The sequence below is a fragment of the Lethenteron reissneri genome, chromosome 6 (genome assembly GCF_015708825.2).
Source record: "Lethenteron reissneri isolate LAM-NWPU_2019-01 chromosome 6, ASM1570882v1, whole genome shotgun sequence".
Classification (NCBI taxonomy): Eukaryota; Metazoa; Chordata; class Hyperoartia; order Petromyzontiformes; family Petromyzontidae; genus Lethenteron; species Lethenteron reissneri.
The window spans coordinates 1568246-1586585 of record NC_083784.1 but is presented as its reverse complement, the minus strand read 5'-3'; the positions used below and the strand labels follow the sequence as shown (position 1 = coordinate 1586585).

General features: G+C 49.9%; 1 protein-coding gene across 7 annotated transcripts in view; it reads right to left on the bottom strand.

Annotated features, from left to right (window-relative positions):
* LOC133353548 (kelch-like protein 9) overlaps positions 1-18340 on the bottom strand; it is a 122868-nt gene that overhangs the window by 7481 nt on the left and 97047 nt on the right. For all 7 annotated transcript variants that reach the window (XM_061569888.1, XM_061569923.1, XM_061569897.1 and 4 more), the window contains 9 exons: positions 17487-17661; positions 14111-14243; positions 12638-12834; positions 11034-11528; positions 9707-9832; positions 7724-8038; positions 6874-7030; positions 5935-6048; positions 4207-4484 (listed from right to left, as the gene is read on the bottom strand). In XM_061569888.1, coding sequence (XP_061425872.1) covers positions 4207-4484; positions 5935-6048; positions 6874-7030; positions 7724-8038; positions 9707-9832; positions 11034-11528; positions 12638-12834; positions 14111-14243; positions 17487-17621 — 1950 coding nt within the window. In that variant the 5' untranslated portion in view covers positions 17622-17661. The remainder of the gene's footprint in view (positions 1-4206; positions 4485-5934; positions 6049-6873; positions 7031-7723; positions 8039-9706; positions 9833-11033; positions 11529-12637; positions 12835-14110; positions 14244-17486; positions 17662-18340) is intronic.

Genomic DNA, 18340 nt, shown 5'->3' with positions numbered 1-18340 from the left:
GTGACCCCCTCAGACCTGGCAGGTGACCCCCTCAGACCTGGCAGGTGACCCCCTCAGACCTGGCAGGTGACCCCCTCAGACCTGGCAGGTGCCCCCCTCAGACCTGGCAGGTGCCCCCCTCAGACCTGGCAGGTGACCCCCTCAAACCTGGCAGGTGACCCCCTCAGACCTGGCAGGTGACCCCCTCAGACCTGGCAGGTGACCCCCTCAGACCTGGCAGGTGACCCCCTCAGACCTGGCAGGTGACCCCCTCAAACCTGGCAGGTGACCCCCTCAGACCTGGCAGGTGACCCCCTCAGACCTGGCAGGTGACCCCCTCAGACCTGGCAGGTGCCCCCCTCAGACCTGGCAGGTGCCCCCCTCAGACCTGGCAGGTGACCCCCTCAGACCTGCCAGGTGACCCCCTCAAACCTGGCAGGTGACCCCCTCAAACCTGCCAGGTGACCCCCTCAGGCCTGCCAGGTGGCCCCCTCAAACCTGGCAGGTGACCCCCTCAGACCTGGCAGGTGGCCCCCTCAGACCTGGCAGGTGACCCCCTCAAACCTGCCAGGTGACCCCCTCAGACCTGGCAGGTGACCCCCTCAGACCTGGCAGGTGACCCCCTCAGACCTGGCCGGTGGCCCCCTCAGACCTGGCAGGTGACCCCCTCAGACCTGGCAGGTGACCCCCTCAGACCTGGCAGGTGCCCCCCTCAGACCTGGCAGGTGACCCCCTCAGACCTGCCAGGTGACCCCCTCAGACCTGGCAGGTGACCCCCTCAGACCTGGCAGGTGACCCCCTCAAACCTGCCAGGTGACCCCCTCAGGCCTGCCAGGTGGCCCCCTCAAACCTGGCAGGTGACCCCCTCAGACCTGGCAGGTGGCCCCCTCAGACCTGGCAGGTGACCCCCTCAAACCTGCCAGGTGACCCCCTCAGACCTGGCAGGTGACCCCCTCAGACCTGGCAGGTGACCCCCTCAGACCTGGCAGGTGACCCCCTCAGACCTGGCAGGTGACCCCCTCAGACCTGGCCGGTGGCCCCCTCAGGCCTGGCAGGTGCCGACGGCCGCCAAAGGGTAAATTGCCTCGTGGCCCAGTATTTATAACCGACTCGGCTGCAACCGGCATTGAGGGTGCACAAATGTGAAAGTGGTTATTTGCGCCCAAGGTTATATAATATGATAATAGGGTTTTCACCCTTTTTTCTGCCAACAAAACAGGTGTTAAAATGTTAAAACACCAAACTGACACCTTTTACAAGGAATCATGTCTGCATTAACCACAATGCTTGTGGTCAGAATGCAAACAAAAAACACTCTGATAATTATATACTCTGTTACTGGAGCATAATTTGGCAACTGATGAACAGAAATCTGTAAATCAGGAGTAGAATTTACGACACGAACTTGTAAACAGAAAGGAATGATATATGATCGGGCTGTTAAGTCAGCATAGCCTACAGCAAGCCTGATAGAAGATAAACAATAGAGAAGATATAATGTAGTCTTTTTTGTAAACAGAAACCCAACAAAATATGCAGAAGATTAACTTCCTATTTATAGATGCGAAACCCTACACTTCAACTTGTTTTTGACAATTTTATTAAACAATTACTTGGCTTCCAGGCACCAATGGTGAAATTATTCTCGCAAGAAATGTCTCCCCGGTCCCACGAAAGACAATTTCGTATTATTATTCATAATATTTCACCTTCTCAGCTTTAAAAAGCAAGTGATACTTAAATTTGATGGACGAAAATAAGCCAAATGCAAATGTAACTAATTAAAATGAAAATAAAATTCACCTCCTAGATCTAAATTATAACTTTTTATCTTGCACCACAAATATGCATAATTCATCACTTTATTTCAAGCGTGTGTTGTTCTCTGCGGCAACACATCATCCAATGTTTCTCGAGTCGCAATGTCAGCTAATTCAGTGCGACGAGTGACGATTTTTAACGTTCAAATAAAAAAATAAATCTTCGTTGGGTGGGGAAAGCGGGATTTGAAAAACACACCGATGCAGTTAGAAGTCAACATTAAACCTCGGTGGCCGGAGGGCCATCGCGAATGAGAGCCCCGCCAGAGCGCTGAACCAGCTCCGTTGAGTGTGTGCTCTCAAGGACAAGTGCGGGCTTTAATCTGTCCCCTCCGTGTGATTGTACTCGGCTCAGAAGGGGGCGGGTGGGCCGGCCGGCCGGGGGGGGGGGGGGATCAACAGACAGGACCAAATTGTGCACTGGAAATGGACGCAGTAGAGCAGGGAAGGGGGCAATCTCCCGACTGAGCAAATAGAGGTGCGCTGGCAGGGCAATGGTGTTAGAAGTCAAGGTGCTGACGATGCTGTGGGCTGGACAAGCCTCGCCTGACGCGAAGATAATTGTCCTATCCAGAAAGATTGTATTACAAGGCAGCTGCCGGGGGGAGTTTGGGATGTTGCTCCCGCTACTCTCGTAGGATCGTCGATAAGTCACTGTAAAGTTTCTTGCACGTGACATTCTTTTCAGGGAGCCAAATGGCAACGTCGAGGTTTGCTCGCAACGAGAGGATTTCTGTCGGGAGTTCGTGTAGCTTTGCTACTCCCTTGTTGAAGGAGCGCAGACTACAGTGGTTTACTTCCTATACGTTCCATAGTTTGGATATGCATGGTCAAAGACGCACTGCGGCTTGCCTTTAATTTTCCATCAATCAATGACGGAGAGGTCCGCATCAGTCCGTTGATGTTCTTGTGCGGTTGATGGTTACACCTATAGTGTCTTCGAGGAATTTCAATGTTCGAGTCTTGTGCTACCTTAAACACAACTAATACCGCCATCGAGGCTAAATCGACGTCGTTAATTCAAATCCCATACATGGTCAGTTTTATGAACCGAGCAAGTAAAACATGAAAGTTTTACGAACTGTGTAAGTAAAACATGGAAGTCATAACTTTAGATACAAGCACATTTTCACGTGCTAAAATGACTCCACGGCTAAGAGCGCTGGCTTGTAATTAACGTGACATGCATTTTAACAGAAAGATAAATTGTAATCTAAATGTAGGTAAAACGTAGCGTTCGTGACCCTGCGGGGCGATGCTAACGTAACAATAATAGAGAGCTCCGTGGACGCTTGCAACGACAACCCAAAAAAAAAACACGAAAGTTTTAGTCCACACGCGTGTGTGCGTATCAAGCGCGGACCATAATTCGAACGAGCTCACCGCTTTCACGTATTTACGTGAAATATACACAAAGTGCAAACAACAAACAAATAAGACCAATGCTATTCTCAGACTTGAATCTTTACGAACACTCCAAGTCGCAGCTTGTCCCACAGCTCAAGCAAGCAATGGGGCTCACATTTGTCTGTTGTCGGTCCAGAGTGTTTGCAAGCATCCCCCCTTAACCAGATATATTTTATTTAAGAGAAAAACCGCAAGCAGGGGAAGATAGAGCGTACAGGGGGACGCCATGTGGGGGAACGGTTGCACTTTTGATGAAAATAAAAAAGAACAGGCTTTAGCCTTTCTGGCAATATAACAGGAGTTGTGTTAAAGACGTTTAAACACCAAAGACTGAGCGCTATTGCAACGCTTCAAGTCTGCATTAAGCACACATACTTGGGGCAAAAACATACAAACATGCTATGGTGATATATGCATTGTCTTTTAAACCGATTGACCTACACCAGAGTCAAGACCATGAAAAAGGCTGTCTCTGGTGTAAGCCAATCAGTTTTAAAGGTTGCGCGTTATTTTGCGCACGGTTGCAATTTGCTCTGCTCGGTTGGCGTTAGCCGCCGAGGTCGTGACGGGTTTTATTTTTCATTCCCGTTGCTCCATGCTCCCTGTAACCATTCCCGTTCCACTGTAATGTGCACTGATGCCTACTTTACTGAGGGCGATATTGGCATGTAAAGTAAGGATTGACTGATTGATTAATTTCACAACAGGGTGAACCGATGAAAAAGCTAGCAACGGGTCAGCAATAGCAGAGCACACCCTTCCTAGACAGACCGTCAGCGAGCCGTGACAGAGACACACAAGATGTCGGGGGCACGGACGACTCGTGCATCCGGTATTGGCACGTAAAAATAAACGATTGGTTGATCAAGCGCGAAGGATGCGCGTAAACACGCACACGCGTTCGACTCCTGCCGCACACTGTACGTAGCAAAACCGCGCCAATCGGGAGGCGCGAAACGTCGCACCCCGCTACGGGTTTCCCCGCCCCCCGCCGAGTCACCTGGAAGACGGCCACTCCCACGTCGCTCTGTCCGCGCAGCATGGGGGCGGCCGACGTCCAGTTGTCGGCCGCTGGCGAGTAGAACTCGCAAGAGAGCACGTCGGCGTAGTCGCTGGCGCCGCGGAAGTGGTTGCCCCCGATGACGTAGAGGCGGTCGCGCACGGTGCACATGCAGTGCAGGCCGCGCACCGTCGACATGGGCGCGCGCTGCGTCCAGCGGTCCGACTCCGGGTCGTAGCACAGCAGCTCCTTCTGGAAGGTGTCGTGCGTGATGCCGCCTGCGGGACACGGGGCGGCGCGTGCGGATGCGGGGGGGGGGGGGGGAAGTTGAGTACGCGGGTGGTGGGCGCGTGAACAAAGGGAGGACGCAAACACACGGACGTCCGGTCCAGCCGCACGGGACCCTATGGGCAACATAGCTATCCCCCCCCCATTGTTCCAATTATATTTTAGGAACTTTTTTTTTTTACACAACGATACAGCAAAACAAGGAACCGAGGTACACATCTTCCAAGTGACCAATGCAAATGCGCCTAGTCGTAGAGATCCCCGGCTATGATCTCAGGAGTAGGCAAGAGTGAGAGCAAGAGGGAAAGGAATAGGACGAAAGCAGAAATAAGGGAAACTAAATAAATAAACAGAAACGGATGAAAGAGATTACATTAGTGGGGGAGGGTCACATCAGGAACGAATCAAACGAAGGGTCCCACCGATGACCCTCTCATTTCTACTCTCCTTTTGCTTGGTGGGAATTTGACCGGCAGCATTTCTACACGTTCACGTCGAGGCTGGTGAGGGAGCCATTGGGACGGCTGCAGAAGTCGCCTCGTGAATGTCCCAAACACAGCTGCTGGTGAATGATCAAAGGAGGGCAGAGTGCGTACTCCATGGGCCACAGTTTCGCGATTGGTAACTGCACCTCGGCTAAGGTGTCATTAAATGTAGTGAGGACATCACAACGGCTCTGTTGGGCAAAGCACATCAGGAGAGTCTTAAAGTATTGAATGAGTTGCATTGACATTGGCGGGAGAGGTTTTAGGGAGCGCTACTCATTCTGGCACGCGAAGAGATGGTGGAGAGTTCAAGGAGCTGCGTTACGAGCCCGGAGACCCCAGTTTGAGTCCCGGTCACGGCTAACATCGGTGGGGCGAGTGATGTCTCAACCAGTCCCTGGTCCCCCCGCCGCTTTTAGAAACTCGCACCGACCAGAGTGGTGAAGCATGGTCAAGTAACTCCCACAACTCACAACGCACTGGCGCTCCTTCACCCACAGGTTACATTTATTGAGGCTTGTGTGGCATGCAAGGTGGAGGTGTGGCCAGTACCACACTAAGTCCACCTTCAATTGCCAGATTCAAGCCCTAAAAATCAAGTTCCCTTCCAAGGAGACCCCTCCCAGCCACAAGTCCCCAAGTGAGCCCCCTTCCTAGGGGTCCCTTCTGCCCCCAAGCCCCCACAAGCGATTCCCCATTCTCGGGGTCCTCGCCTGGTAAAGCCCCCAAAGTGAACTCCCTTCATAGGGATCTCTCCCTTGTGGCTGGCCCCTCGGTTTCCTCCACCCACAAGGTACTCCCCGAGGAGCCAGCCCACTCGACAGGCCTGTGGTGTGTTCACGCTCTGGCTTTGGGCTATCGCCAGTGGGCAGTAGAAAATATCCTCTCTCTCCGTCTCCCATCTCTCCCGGTGCGACCGGCGGTGGCTGGCCCCCGCACGCGTGGCGTCGCTTACCGGAGATGTACATGAGGTTGCCGTAGACGGTGCCGGCGTGGCCGTAGTGGGGCTCGGCCATGCGTGCCACGTACGTCCACTCGTTGCTGCTCGGGTCGTAGCACTCCACCGTCGCTGCATGCCAAAACGCGCACGCGGACGAGCGTGATGCGCGTGCACACGGAGGAGGGGGGGAAGCCGCAAACTCGGCGGCAGATGCGTGCTCGGGATGCGCGTTGCAACGAGACGCTGCGCGAGTCTACGCTGCGTTGCATTGCAACGACGCGAGATGCGGTCGCAATTAGGCGTCCCGTAAATTTATACTGCTATTTAAGACCGGGAGCAAGAGCAGAGCCTCACCATTCTGGCGAATTGCCCGATGATGCTGGATGCAATTAACTATTTGTCTTTTGTCAACGTGACACTTTTTTGCTGATTGGCCGTGTCGGGTGGTGGAGGGTTACGACACATTTATAAATAACGCGATCTAACCCAAAAACGTTGATTATGAATAACCCAAAAACGTTGATTATGCAAGTTGTATGTTGCTGCTAAACAAACAATTCTGAACTATCTCATGTTCCTGACCATGTTTTGGAGCTCCACATTTATAAAGATCCTTTATGTAGTTGGGCTCTGTGCACCGTCGAGGCCAGTGCTGTTAGCGAGCACCGATGAAGGCCGGCACACGAGTGGTGGTGTGCTCAGCATCATGCGTGACCGTGTTTGTTTCCCGAGTGCGGACATTTACATTCCGCACCAGAAACTCAGAATCAGATTATTTATTCATACTCGAGGAATCCGATGAGCTATAAAGCTCTTTTTCATCCAAGACCACACCACGGCCTCGTATGCAGTGTCGCCCTTCAAAGTGCTCGCCTAGAGCACTTGCCCCAACAGTCTATCCAAGGGCTATACGGGGGAATCACTGTCTTTGTGTGCCGGCACGCGGCTCCGTACCCAGTTCACCGGCGGCGTTGCGGCCGCCCACGGCGTACAGGCGGCCGTTGAGCGCGCTCAGGTGGAAGAAGGTACGCTTCTCGTTGAGCGGTGCCACCTGCGCCCAGCGGTTGTAGCGTGGGTCGTACCGGAAGACCGTGTCCACCGCCGTCTTGCCCTGGCCACCCAAGCGCGCAGCGGGCGAAACGTAAAGACATTCACGACAGCTGCTACCAATGACTGCAACCAGCAAAATAAAATCACGGTGCATTATTGCTAGGTATGCGCGAGATGAATTATGGCTCCAATGAAGGCATCTAAAAACTGTGTTATCCACGGTGCTTTTGTCGATTGTTGCTACCAATACCGACGTCCCATTCCGTAACAACAAAGCCATCAAGGTAAACTCGGAATATTTAGATGGCGTTACAGGCTCAAGAGCAGACCAACTCGACCGCTGTACAGACATTGGCACTGCTGATCAGCTTGAGTCAATGCCGTAGAAGAAAACAATTATCTTGGCATTCAGAGGAATCGCCAAAGGCTCGGAGATAATCAGAAGCCAAAACAAATCACTGTAATGAGACGCTAATGGACATGTTACACTGAGCAAGATGCACGACACAACTTTGTAAGCACAAGCTGTTATTTTTTTTGCAACTGGGCAGCATGAGTGAGCCTTCTCTTTGCCCACGGGGGGAGGGAGAGAACAACAACAAAAAAGGTTAAAAAGTAGAAAATCAAAGACAAAATAGATTAAGGGAAAAGAGTAGAAAGTAGACGCGCAACAGCAAAGGAGCTTGTTGATAAAAGGCCCCCTTTGTCCTTTGCAGCCGTCACACTGCTAGCAGGCAGGCGGGCAGGCACTCACCTTCGTGTCGTAGTTACTCTGCCCGCCGACGACAAAGAGGAAGTTGCCGACCACGGCGATGCCGTGCTGGTACCGCGGCGCCTCCATGGGCGCCAGGCAGCGCCAGAGCCGCGTGCGCTCGTCGTACAAACGCAGCTCCTTGGACACGAGCAGCTGCTGGCGCAGCACGCCGCCCAGCGCCAGCAGGTGCGTCGCGTCCGAGCGGATGCGCGTTCGCTCCGACTGCAGCACCGGCTGCATGGGGGGCAGCATCTGGTAGTTGCTGGCCTCCAGGAGCAAGTTGACGCAGGCGGCGTCTGAGCGCATGAACTCCACCTGCGCGCGGAGCAGTTGGGTTCGGTGGGGGGGGGCGGGGGGAAGGTCGAAAGGTCAGCACGGCCAAAAATGTATTCCCGCCATGGCCACACCATCGACTGTTGAAGAGTTGACACCCGTCCTCCCAAAGTCTGATCTTGCAGAATCACATCATCTGGCTTCAGGGCTTCCCTTTGGCCACCAGGCCTCTGGATGCAACTCTCAAGCCTGTCTTGGAAAGCTGCCCTCCTCCACCCTGCGCATGTAATCCACCATGGCAACAACCTCCTCTCCCAGGTTACACTGACAATATTTCCATTGCTTGTTTCTTACTCTACCCTGCAATAACATCCCTACCATTCTCGGCGTGTACCTATATTGAAGACTCTGGTTCAGTGTCCAGATGTCCGAGCTGTCCACGAACAAAGACGACCGTGGCCGAGAATGTGTTAATGATGAGGATGAATGGGATTAGCCAAAGTTGTCAGTGTAAATTCACCAGTTGTCATCGGTGTGCTTTGTAATAGCTTTTACAGAAGCAGGTGCCTCAAGAGAGCTTTGCACAACGATCAAGCATACCCCCCCAGGCTGTATAGCCACATTTTTGGTGATATGGAATAAAAATTAATGAAACACGCTCCACTTTCCAGTATAATTAAGCTTGGTGTATACATGCATTACAATATTCCAAGTTAGTTAATTGCTCTCAACAGACATTGACACCCGGGGGAGAAACATGGAAGGTTTTTTCTTAAAAAAAACCATCGCGGCCACTTTAGCAAAGACTGATCCGTCAAAACTTCAGTGCTGACTCTGCAACAAGAAAAATGCTGTGTGGCAAAAGAATAAAAAAAATGACATTTCCTCAGCTCAGCATGTACTTTTTTAATCATTTCAAGGTGGCTTTTTTATTTTAATCTCTGCAATTTCACTGCAATAACCAGCACACGGGCAACGAGAAATGCATTAATTAACGAGGACGTGTCACTGATCAGGTTGCTCCGAGCCCCGCGCGTCAGCACCGCTTACATCTGGCGGTTGCATCCGAGCCAGGCACCGCTGATTAAACCAAGTTGCCAAGTATAGTGGGAGCCGATGGTCTCAGTTAAGTCAAAAATTACTTTACAAAAGCCATTAAATCACATTTTTTTCCTCTTCATCTTCACGGAATTAAGCTTATTCCAGTTCCAAGAAGGAAAATTGTCGCGCTGATTGCTAGGCGGCACGTGCTCTTTGCAGGGCCTACGTAAAAGATGTCCGCTCGTGGGGAGTGAAGAAGCCGGTGTCCAGGGGCAAGCTACGAAGTCGCAATGCTGCAGCGTCTTCCAGGGACAGCCACTTTCTGCTCAAACGTCATGTGCTGGGCTTCGTGAAATGTCACTAAAAATAAACATGTTCGCCTCGGCCACAACTTGGGACACCGCGAGCGAGCATTTAAATACTGGACATCCGTGAAAAAGAGCTTCACAGCGTATCGGATTCCTCCAGTCTAAATAATACAGATTCTGATAAAAGATTATAAAAGGGATATGAAAAGGGGCAATAAAAGCAGACGGATACATAAACAGACAGGATATAGCGCGTACGTTACGCCTGACATTGCAAATGTGGTCAAGAGTCGGCTCTCCGCCAACAGATCTGTGACGGTAAAAGGGGCACGGCAGGGGAGCGACGCGTCGTGGCACTGACCGTTTGGACTTCGTGCAGCAGCTCCTGCGGGGACATGAGCGGGAAGCGGATGCGGGACATGAGACGGGAGGCTTGTCGCATGCGGCTTCCATGCGGCTCTCCATCCCCCTTGCAGCGCGACATCGTCTGCACGAAACCAAACCAGACGAGCAGGGGCACGCGGATAGCCGCACGCGGACACCACACACACAGACGCACGAACGGATTAGCGGCATGCAAGGGGACGAACGAGCAAAAGGGGAAATGCACTCGTATGTATCAAGAAAAATGTGTTGAACGTCAACCGTGCTAATCAGAGGTGCCAGGTGAAGGACAACAAATAAAACACAAAAAGCAGTTCTAAAGAAATTAGTTTTCAATCTAGATGATTGAAAAATTCGTAACTTCAGTGGCTTCCTGACATCGGAAGGAAGATCGCTCCAGACGGCGGCAGTAGTGCACCTGAAAGCGCGCGATAATTTTGCAGCATTACAAAATTGGCCCACTGTTATGTGCCTCCACTATCAGCATTCCGACAATTACAGGGAACACATTGACCCACAAAGCTAACGAACCAAGTGCGACCGGTTTGGTGACACTATTGCACTCACTTCCGCTGATGGACAGTCAGCCGAGTGAGCTCTCAAGTTTATATGATTTATATGGCAATGTGTGGATATGTACACGCTGAAATGGTGCGTCATTCCTCACGTGCAAACGTGAGCAATTGAAAGTACCAACTTTATGCACGTCAAGAGTTAAAAAAATGTTTTACCAGCAAGCTTATATAAACTTGAATTGTGTTCATCCCCATTGCTAGGGATCAACACACATGAGTCTCTCTATAGGATGACAATTGATTTCCTACAAAGGTCCTGCAATGAATTCCTCATTTGATTGATCACAGATTTTACCGACCAATTTCTGTGCATGCAATACCCATTATAGGTGCCATCCTGTTTTACAGTGGATATTAAAGATCCTCAGATGTCACTCGGAATGAGCAGTTCAACTGTGTGCCGGTGCCAGGATGCAAATTCACCAAATTCGGAAATGACACCGTGAATAACTCTATTGGGATTAAGCACAGCAGCAATCATCTATCTATCCCTAACTGGCGGACTAAATTCCCCGGGTAATTCCTGTAAATGAGACTTAACGTGGGAATGAAGAATTGAGTCCACCCCCAACCAAGATTTGATTGAGTCAAGTGCTCTCACACAGGGGATGAGTGAGAGTCAAACAAAACCAACATTAGGCAAGCGAGTAAATTTACACAGCGTTAACAAAAGCAACAAATTACCAATTCAAAACATAAATCAACGAAAAAGTAATACAAATAACCCACGGATGATGAGTCTACATCAGTCTTCTGCCTGGGTAGGGTGTCGCTGCTCGATGCCCTGTGCCGGGCCAGGCTGCCCGTGCCACTGCCCACCCCGAACGCGCCGCTGCCGCTGCAGCCGCCGCTGCTGCCGCCGCCGCTGCTGCCGCCGCCGCTGCTGCCGTTGCCGCCACTGCCACCTGCGCCACCTCCGGCACCGCCGGCAGCGCCGGTGCCGCTGCTTCCCGCTGGCACCACCGTCGCGTCGCCAGTGTCGGCCGCTTCGCTGTGCCGCAGCCAGCGGCAGGTGGCGCGGAAGAGCTGCAGCTCGGTGCAGCGCTTGAGCGAGTCGCTGGCGAGGGCGCGCTCCAGCCGCTCGGCCGGCAGCCGCAGGAAGCCGGCGGTCTGCGACAGCGCGCCGAAGTTGCGCAGGATGAAGCCGTCGACGAAGCGGTCGACGGCCGCCAGGTGGTACGTGTTGGCGATGCGGCCCACCTCCACGCAGTTCTCCAGCGTCGTCTGGGCGAGCGCCGCGTGGAACGTGGATAAAGGGGAAAAAGGTGGAACGTGGATAAAGGGGAAAAGGGGGGCGCGGGTAAAGGTGTGGCCCTGCAATCGCTTGCGTTCATCTCTTGTTTTCCTACCGAGTCTTCATTTTTTCATTATTTTGCTGCTATGTATTTCCAGGTGATAAGCCACTTCGTTGAGCTATCATTTGCGGCCAGGTTACTTAAAAAAACCTAATAGCTAATTGGGCTTTACCTGGTAAGATAAACATATTTAGTTTTATTTGTATCTTATTTTTTTTACTTTCCTATAACCTTGCACTCCTATTGTTTGTTGTTGTAACGTTCGGACCCGTCCCTACTGGTCATCTGTGAAAAAGAGCTTTATAGCCCATCAGATTCCTCCAGGGTAAATAAATATTCTGATTCTGATTCATTACAGGACACTTTGACCACAACTCTTCCACGCTGGCTAGATATCTAGGAAGAGGTGCAAGTATTCACCAAGCAACATTCGACCTACGGATGAATGGTCGTGTATCCTTCACCCACTGACCCCAGATAATAGAGGGTTGGTAACATGCAATTTCTGGCTTGACGGTCAGCTAGCGTGCAATTGCACGTGTGTCCCCAAGGGGAGCTGTACTGTAGTAGTTAGTGCCCTGCACCACAATGCCGGCAATCCGAGTTCAATTCCCGCTCACGAGCAATAACAGTGGCGAAAATATGAACCGGTCCCTGGGCATCCCCTAGATTGACGAAGCCTTAAATCAGTGCCTGGTACGCTGTGTAAGGCAGCCAGGCGTGGTTCTACATCTACACCACCCTCTCATGAGAAGTGCCGGTCTTTCTAGGGATCTTTGTATTTGTGTCCGCCAGACAACTCGGTCAGTTAACCCATAACACCTGGGCCTGTTCCATGACCTCCTGGAAGCAAGCCATCTACACGTCACGCGGCCTCAAGGCACACTTTGCCCGGCACAAGCACCGTGGTGACGTCACCGCCACTTAGTAGCAAATGACCGGGTTCCCGTGATGGTGGTTCATGCCCCTTGACGAGATCGGCGAGGTATTGAGATGGTTGTTGTTGTTGTTGTCGTTTCCGTGTGCGGCTTTGCTCACCTCCGAGATGAGGAACTCCGTGCAGAAGTCGAGCACGGGCAGCACCTGCAGGAAACTTGCTGCCTCGAGCGTCTCGTGCAGGCTTTCCATGCTCAGCGACAGCTTGGCCGTGTACACAAAGTCGATGATCTGACGAAGCCCCATGCCGCTCACCCCGTGCAGCTTAATCTGAGTCAGGTCCTGCTCTTTCATGCCGCCTGCGTGGGGGGGGGGGGGGGGCGACGCGATGGCCGACGGGGGTTGTGTCGGAGGGGGGCGAAGGAACGTGACACGGTGGTGGTGGAGGGCAAAAGGGAGGGCAAGGCAATACGGTTTTACAGAGGTGGTAAGCGAGGTATGGTCAAAGATGAACGTGGGTAATTAAACAAGGGACGATGGCAAGGCGAGAGGTGTCACCCTCGGGGTGACAGTTTTGACGGTGGTTCAAAGGCAGAGGAAAGGGGAAGTGCTTAATTAATTATACGGGATGCATTGGGACAACGTTTCTTCTCCGGTATGAATGGAAACGGCCTTTCACTCAAGAGTGCATAATGCATGCGGAGGTCATTTCTATACTGCAAGCTGCTATTGCTGTTTCATACGAATTTATTTCAGTCATACGTTTTGATTAGTGGAAGGGTTGGTATGTTACTCAGAGGCTATTAAGTAACTATCCACATGCCAATTAAAAAACTGGCCATTGATCTTCTTTCATCAGGCCCCAGTGTTAAGTGCAATCTCCAACCCTCATTAACCATCACTGGCCCCTCCTCTATGCATGTGCTCGGGGAAGCGGGGCCATTACCTAAAACTTGTTGTAAAAACGTGAATTTTTTAAGGCGGCGTTATTTTTGCTAATTCTGTCCTATGTTGTTGCAAGACCGTTACATAAGGGTGTAACATGATATGAAACATTTGCACTCTATAACTTTTTCATAACCAAAACATTATTTGAGCATTAATTAATAACTTGATGAAGCAAACCAAGATCTTATTCGATGTCGTTAGAATCGCAACCAACTTTTATTTTCAAAAGCGGACTGATAAGGCAATAGCTGTAAATTGCGAGACTCCGTAATTTTTTTTTTTAAAACAACACAGCACCCTCAGCTTTAATCCCACACACACTGGGTGGTGGCCTCGATTCACTTACCGTAGTAAAAATTAATCACGCAAAAAAGAATGTCACGAGGATCCACGACTGTGTGTTTGCAATCTAGCGCTACGACAGTCGGCTTCCGTGGACAACGATTGCAACGTATTGCATTTCGTGATCCTCAACCATACAAATAAACACTCCACCACGGAATAAGCTAAATACAACTCCTTAAAAAAGAGTCTCCAAATGCGCAAATCATTTTTTTTACCCAACTTTTCGGCGTGGTTAGTTTCACACGTTACGCAACAACAAAAAACCACACCGTAAAAAAATCCAACGCAATTGTGTTTTTGCGTGTCCTGCTGCGCGGATCGGAAGATGAAAGGTTGTTTTACCGGTGAACATGGCTTTGAAGTAATCGCTGGACGAGGCCATCATGGCACGGTGCACGGGGAAACTTTCCTCCCCGTCGCCCGGCAGAAGGGACACGTCACACAGCAGACCGTCCTGCCTCAAACGCTCAAACCCCTATTGCAGAACAAAGGAGAGTAACAGTCGGTAAATATTAACAATTTATGCTCCGAAATGCACTTGACTGCCGTGTGAAAGCACACACGCCTCAAACAAAACACAGACGTCAACACGCGACAAGTCACAATGCTCCAAGCTCAGGTTTGCCTTACTTTATTTTTACACTGGGGGGGGGGGGGGGGGAAACTATTCACAAGAATTTTAAGAAGTGTGCAGGTCGAATGTTAATTATTCTCACGGTGCCTCTGGGCCCCTTAATTAATGTTAAACATTAGCAAACGATAAGTTGGACAGAGAATTCACCCAAAGCACAAAGAAACATCGTCAAATGGGAACACTTTGCCAGCTGTGATATTGTTGGACATTGCACCACCGATTAGCACGGTTGGCAATGTACGGCGGAAAAAGTTCAACGTATGTACGTACGTACGTAGCGAGCAGTCACAAAGGCAGCTCCACAAATTGTAGAGCTGCATGAATAGCTGATTTATGCACAGAGGTCGTCTATGAATAGTCAAGTGCAAAGCCATTGCCAGAAATATGCGCATCTGTATTGAGATCACCGAAACAATGCTGCTCGTGCCGTGAATTGCGCTGTTGGGTTTGCGGCACACTGCACGTAAATGCGCTGTGCTACATTGCTTTTCACTGCAATGCTTCGGGTTAAACACTGCCACTTTAAGTGCAATTTACATTGCGTTGAGGATAATTGCACCAATTAACATGTGTATTAACCTCCAGTTGCAACATTTAAGCAGAAAATGTGCCACTACTTCAGTTAAGCTGTATTTAAAAGTCGACTGCAGCCAACGACTCTTTTTCCAAGTGGCCAAAGCAATGTGGGAGCCAAGTGTTCTGCCCTCTATCACCAAGGTTCAACAGCCCAAGAAGTTATCTTGACATTGTGATAATGCAACACGAAGAATCTTGCTGACCCTGCCACAGATTGTCTTAGCTCTAACGCGTGTCTCTATTAACAATGCAGCAGCGTCAGACCGACGGCACAATTGCAGAGCGGGCAAATTTTCGGTGGTTGCACCGAAGCTATGGAATGGACTCCCATCCAGTGTAAGCAAAACAAGAAATGTTTCAAGGAAAGTGTGCAACCTATCATTTTCAGCGAGTGTTGAGTTTCGTCTCTAGAAATGCTCGCCAAATAATATCGCAGCTTTCCTGACTGCAGGGATTCATCTTCTTGGTTCTTTCGGTAAAGTCACGTAGAAGGGAAGTAATAAAATAATAAAAATAAAACATAATAAAATAAATCTCACGAGACGTTGTCTCCCCGACAGACCTGGTCTTCACCTGAGGACGGCTGCTTGCGTTGTGGTCGAAACGTCGTGAGAATTATTCTATTATGTTTTATTTGTATTATTTTATTACTTCCCTTCTACGTGACTTTACCGAAAGAACCAAGAAGAGAAATATCACAGCTTTTGGAGTGCACGGTGTATTCCTCCTGGTCACGGACATTCGGTCACATCCGTCACCATAAGTAAAGAATCAACTTCAACTATGATGTCATTTAATGCATTCATCATTAAAAAGAACAGGCATATTCCAACTATACAAGCATCAGATTCAGGATCAAATCCACGACCTCCTGCATAGCCGGCGAGTGAGATAGCGTCTCACCAACATGGCTCCCATAAGCAACATTGAACCGTGTATTTGAAACTGCTACCTAATTACTACTCTTCAATGCTCGTCGATACCATTATGGATACCCTGCAAAATAGAATGTGCAATGTGTAAATGGAAGAGTCAAGTGTATTTTTTTTACAAGGCGAGACTTCTAAAGACCAGGATCATTACATTTGTTGTTGCAAATCGCTGGACTGGGGGACATCACGTGGACTTGCGATGAAGGGTCAAGTATCACCGACCTCCTCCTCCTCCTCCGCTGCACCCTAAGCCTCATTTTTCAAGCTGCACTGCGTATTTCGTCCCTTTTAAACAAAGTTAAAATCCGTTAAACCGGGAAGCCTGCTGGCTAACCTAACCCCCCCCCCCCCCCCCCCCGTGTGATACCGTGTGACAAACAGACTGAATGCAGGTTGCGACATGCAACATCCTCCAGTGCGTGTACGCAGAGCGATCACTGATTACGTGATATTACCGATTAACTTAGCTCCGTGCAACGTCCGCGTGGCAATCAGCCGGCCGAATGCACGTTGCGGCATGCACAAGCACAGGTGTGGCTACGCCAGTTAAGCAGCGTTTCAACGACTCTTTAGTGCGCGTGTCCCCAAATTGACGTGGAATAGTCACAAGGGTTTACAGGAACGGCAGCACTACTCCAATGTTGTGATTGATCCAAAGGGAGGTGGAGGGGTTTCTCCATTCCACAAAAAAATCTCTACAGCTCTAGCAGAACGATTACAAGGCAAAATCTATGCTTAGGTTAACAATTCAAGGGTACTGCAATTGACAATTGTTGTATTTTGAACGTAATATCTATTTTTCTGATACACGCTTCATTTATCTATAGCGCCTTTTAATTAGATGTGATCCACAACAATATGGCATTGCATGGCAGGCTTTCTCCCTTTTAATTTTGGATATTGTGTAATCTATGACAGGGTGATTACTCTGTGTTTTGGATATTGTTAATTACACGCCTGATAATCCGATGGGAAGGAGTAAGGCATGGATGTTGCATGTTTGGACACGGTTAAGGCACATGTATTTTTTTTTTGTTGGCTGTACTGTGTTACTGTGTTTTACTTTGTCAACCATGCTGACTCTGTTTAGTGTTGTTGCTGAGACACGCGAGAATAAAATGTAAATGTCAAATTGTGGGGTGGGTTGTCAGTTAATTTAAGGTGTCAAGAGCAATCGGTAACACTGCAGAATTATTTGTTTAAATCTAGAATTCATCCACCCGTGACTAAAGCAAATTTAAACCTAGTCACAAATGACTGGACACAAAACACCATCGAATTTAGTTTTTTTACGCAGCAAGGTTTTTAATTTTTATTTTGGGAGGGAGGGGGGGCATTCATACTTTAGGGTGAGCGTAGTTTAATCAGGGTCATTTACTTAACTTCATTTCAAAATTAAATATCACGAGTAAAATATAAATTAACGGCCAAAGCAAAAGGTGTAAGCATTGTCATTATTGTCGGCATCAAGCTGCGTTTGCATCACAGCCCTGCGGACCACCTGGAGGAGCATCACGAACCCCGACGGTGGTCCGGGGACCGCACTCCGAGAACCACCACCGCTCTCCGGCTTTACCTCCAGCACGGCAGTGCAGTGGACGGTGCTGGTGAAGAGCTTGGTGCCGCTGGGAGGGCACGACGGTATGGGACCCCCGGGGGGCTTGCCGGTCTGGCCTCGGCTCACGACGCCAGGCTCGCTAGCCAGCGACATGGTGAGAAGTGACTCGCCCTCCCCAGAATCTATCAGTGACCTGAGACACACGGGGGCGGGAGGGGAGAAGACACGAGAGCGTCGCAGTTAGGAAATCTGTTCGACAACACCATGCGTTTAAAAACCATCATCATCAACGGTCGACATGATATATCCACTGCCTGATGGCTTCCTCCTCATGTCGTCGACATCACTAACCGCCCTGCAAATCCACAATCCATGTCGCCCCTGCACATGACCTGATCTCATCGCTCCATCTCCACGATGGTCATCATCCAAAACCACTAACGTTTCTTAAAAGTCAATGTGACGTTTCGATTTTCTGATCTGCGGTCATCTCTCTCCGTGTGAGCATGCAAGTCTATTTGCGTACTTTTCAGCTCTGTCCCATTACCTCTGTCAGCATCCCGTGTTTTCGATCCCTGCCCTTAGCAGTGTAACAGTCAACGATCTAAAACTTTCCTCTTCAGGCACATTGGCTTGTTGCTTTTCATGATCAAACTAAATTATTCAGTAGCAATCCAACCTCCATTGCCTCACCCCTTCATTTCATCATTTTGATCCGCATCCAGCCTTTAAAAAATAAAATGTGTTTTCCAACTGTGTCTGTCCAACAATTATTTTTTTAAATCGATGCTTTGAAAGCCACGAGGCAAAATCAATTTCTGCCATTATCAAAGGAATGACAATGAGGGGGTAACGGTGCGACGGTAGTTTCT